This window comes from Sardina pilchardus, chromosome 10 (genome assembly GCF_963854185.1).
Source record: "Sardina pilchardus chromosome 10, fSarPil1.1, whole genome shotgun sequence".
NCBI classification, from domain to species: domain Eukaryota; kingdom Metazoa; phylum Chordata; class Actinopteri; order Clupeiformes; family Clupeidae; genus Sardina; species Sardina pilchardus.
In genome coordinates, this window is record NC_085003.1 from 9,574,086 (window position 1) to 9,578,024 (window position 3,939).

Below are 3,939 nucleotides of genomic sequence, written 5' to 3' on the forward strand. Positions count from 1 at the left end.
GCACGCTGAGGTGTCAATCTCTCTCTCTCTCTGCCCATAACCAAAGGAATTCTAATTATGGCTATGGCTTTTAAACTGCTCTTTTGCCTTGTGGATATTGCAATTCTTTAAAAAAAGTTGAAAAGATGTAAAAAATAATAATAATTTTGTCCACTTTTTTTGTGAAAAGACACATGCATTAGTGGACATACTATGCAGAAGCCAGCTTTCTTTGTATAAAAGGGAGCTTGGTGAAGCTGGATGTGAATTAGTGTGTTGATTTGGGTAAACAACTGTAACCATGACTTAAATATAGTTGCTGTTTCTTTGTATTTCTCTGAAGGGAGTGACCAAACACAGACGCCAAAATGTCTGAGTAAGTATTTAGCTGTTCTTTATTTGAGAAAATCTGCTAAAAAAACACTAAATGTTTGTCATTCTCTAACAAACTTTTCTGCATTCTGTAATCACACAGAAAAAAGATGACATCAAGCCGCAGGCATCATCTGAAGGTAATATTGAAAGCACATTACCTGAGGACAGGTTTTATGCGCCAAAGTTTTGTACATAATTGCTGTAAAATGACGGGGAAACTTTTAGATATTCACTTTATGTTTGTATTATTTTGTCAGAATTATTGCAGGGTATGGTGTAAATCAGTCCGTTACAGGATTGCACCATAAGGCAATCTGTGGGATAATCTGGATATGTACTGTACAGTATACTTGTCAGTTTTGGAGTATACTTTTTGATTAATCGAGCTTCAGATGACATACCTAGCTATTTCACAAATAGGTATTATACTAAGCTTTTATTTGACTTCAATTAGAAACAATCCATGGAAAAAGTATTGATATGCTTCCTGAACCTTAGATGGGTTCTTTCATTTTTTAAAATCATACGTTTCAAGAGGAGCCTGGAGGCCTACAGAAAGGCCTCAGATGAATCAAATTGTATTCCTTCACTTCTTCCACAGAGCCTGATGCTTCAGATTGCTGCTCAGCGGTTGGAAGATGAGACCGCTGACATCGAGGCAGCCAAGGAGCAGCACTTGATTGACAGCTGCCCTACCATCCCTGACTCCTGCTCTCTGGAGGAGCTGCAGGTGAGCCAAGCAAAGGAACACCTGTTCACATATATACAGTAGGAATAGACTTTCTGCTCAAAGGAGTCCAAAGTGAAGGGAACGATAGCAGTGAGGGTTATCACCAAATGTCATTTCACAACAACAAGCCTGGTTTTCTCTCTGATGTAGTTCATACCCTCATACTTTGTATGTTTGACATGATACTGTATGTCATGTGCGCATCTACTATTAAATCACAGTAAATCACAGTGACACTTTGGGTCCTCATTATGTTTCTAGTGAGCTGAGGTTTAATGAAGTAAAATATAGCTGTAAGAAATTTGCATCCATGGAAGTTTGATGCTGGTTGAGTGCATACTTTATACAAGTTTGTTTTGTTTTCAGAAACTGTGCAAAGAGCTCCACCAGAAAATCGACAAGGTTGATGAGGATAGGTACGATGCCGAGGCCAAAATCACCAAGCAAGAAAAAGAGGTGATGGTCATTAACATGCCTACTCTAGTTGCCTATGGATAGATACCGTTCTCCACAGATGGCAAAAATCTCAAGGACTTTTGTTTCTCATCGCAGATTGAAGATCTCAGATTCAAGGTGAAGGAAATGAAGGGTATGAAGAAGCCAGCTCTGAAGAAAGTACGTATGTCTGCCGATCAGATGCTTCAGGCTCTGCTGGGCTCCAAGCACAAGGTCACCATGGACTTGAGATCCAACCTGAAGCAGGTGAAGAAGGAGGTCAAGCAGGAGGTGACTGGCGACTGGCGCCAGAACGTTGAGGACAAGAAGGACAAGAAGAAGATGTTTGAGGGCGCTGAGGCATAAATTTGAAAGGTGAGTTTTTATTTGAAAAAAAATAGAACATTCAGATTAGCAGTGAAAAGTACTTAGAAGCAGTTTGATGGTGAAATGTTTACTGCTCTGCAACAAGGAAGAGGTGAGACACTATCGATACTGAATGAGGTGTTTTGAATGATTGTTAAGCCTTTTGTACACAGTTGAATACCAAATGATGAAGCACTAGATAATAATCTACTCTCATATCGGAGAGTATCTTTTGTGTTTATGTTGTCTGCACTGTCCACTTTTGCTAGCACTGTGTTGAGGAGGGAGGGAAACTAGAGGGGAAGGGGGTATGTGTCATATTATATGTTATACCACTGCTTGGTCAAATTTCCTATTGTGATGCGCTATTTGGAACGTGCATTATTTTTCTATATGCCGCACGGCTATGAAGTAGTTCCCTACTTTTGGGCTTATTACACTTGAATATTAATTCGCCAATGTCAATGTAACGGTAAAAACAACAACGTTGTATCTAAGACAGCGGCAATATAAACGAAAGTGATAGTAGCAGTGGTATAAGCGGGATAATCAACTCTGCGCCCTGTGCGTTTATAGGAAAATAATGCACTTATCGAAGTGTAAAGTCCCCTCCGCCTGCGCCGTCTGGTCCTTATTACCACTTCGAACGTGCATTATTTTCCTATAAACGCACGGCGCGTCGTTGATTATCCCTTACTTATATGTTATATGTGATGTGTACAGTATGTTATGTGTATGAGACTGTGATGTTAACATCAAATGCTGCTGTCATTTTATGGAATGAAATGACATTATGAAGAAGAATATCCTTTATAGGACAATAAAGACTCTATCTGCATGTATCTCTCCAGACTGCTGATGTTGGTGACGAATGTAAGAATATTGAGGACAAGGCTGGCATGGACGGCAAGAAGAGCAGATTGAGGGCACAGAGGCCGACATTTGCCAGGACTTTCTTTTTACCCCGCAATGTTCAAGAGATCTCGGAACATGCTTCGTAGCATTTGGACTATGGGGTGTCATAGATGTTGTCATACAATTATTACCGCTATACTGTCTGTATGTTTCTCACAGATTACAATCATTCAATAAAAGATTCAAGGGGATCCTTTTTTCTTGTTCCTTATTTCTTGCATTGAAGTCTATTTGGCATAATTGATTGGAAATTAAATCTATTTGGAAAACTCTAGCTACCAGGGGGTAGATGATAGCCCTGCTATTTGATATCTCCAAAAATATGGTGAGTTTATTTTCTTCTTTCTACTTGTTGTGGACAAATTGACAATACTTAATAACTCCAGTCACTATAACTTTAAGTAGATACTTAGTGATGTGATTCATTGAGTTCTCAGTGCCTCCCTTACTGTGCAATATATCCAATTTGCAGATGCTTTGCATGACCTTCTTGGATCTTATAAAAGAGAGGGGCAAAGTCTATGATGCAAGAAACGCAGAAGGGCTATGGAGGAACTGCAGGTATGATATTAGACATAGCTCGCATATCTTGATGATATTAAGCTTAGAGATTTGAATTCCAACTTGCCAAAACTTGACCAATAGTCATCAAGAGTAGTTGGCACTGATGAAAGCTTTCTATCATGATAACTTGTAAGGAAGCATCTCCATAGAACTGCAATTTGCATGTCCCTCACATAATTTTTTATCCCATCAAATATGATTTGGAGATGAAATTTGACCGGTTACATATAAAAACCATACTACAGGAAGAGATCAATTCCAGCATTATGTTACTTAGTGGGTGATTTTAGAAGCTTACAAATAGATGTGCTATCACTTGTGTTGACATAGGCTCTGACTGAATACAAAACATATCAAACAATACATTCTAAAGGACACTATAAGGAGTATAATGTTTAGAAATGAGAGATGAACTGTAGTCTGAAATTTGAAGGCTAAGCTTTTGCACATGTCCTCTTGAATGTTGCTGTTGCATTGCCTCGAACATGCCAAACATAGCAGGACAGACACTGAGATGTATCAAGTTAAAGCCTCTGCTAAGAGTCAGCATTTCAGAAACTGGGGGCAGCCATTTT

The 3,939-nt window shown here is 39.0% G+C and overlaps 1 protein-coding gene across 1 annotated transcript; it reads left to right on the forward strand.

Moving 5' to 3' along the window:
• Window positions 1-310: 310 nt before the first annotated feature.
• Window positions 311-2,861, forward strand: LOC134093606 (troponin I, fast skeletal muscle-like). The gene is made up of 6 exons (XM_062546748.1): window positions 311-355; window positions 455-491; window positions 956-1,084; window positions 1,451-1,540; window positions 1,637-1,894; window positions 2,737-2,861. Exons 1-5 carry the CDS (start codon window positions 348-350, stop codon window positions 1,883-1,885), a joined length of 513 nt encoding a protein of 170 aa, XP_062402732.1. The 5' UTR covers window positions 311-347; the 3' UTR covers window positions 1,886-1,894; window positions 2,737-2,861.
• The last annotated feature ends 1,078 nt before the right edge of the window (window positions 2,862-3,939 follow it).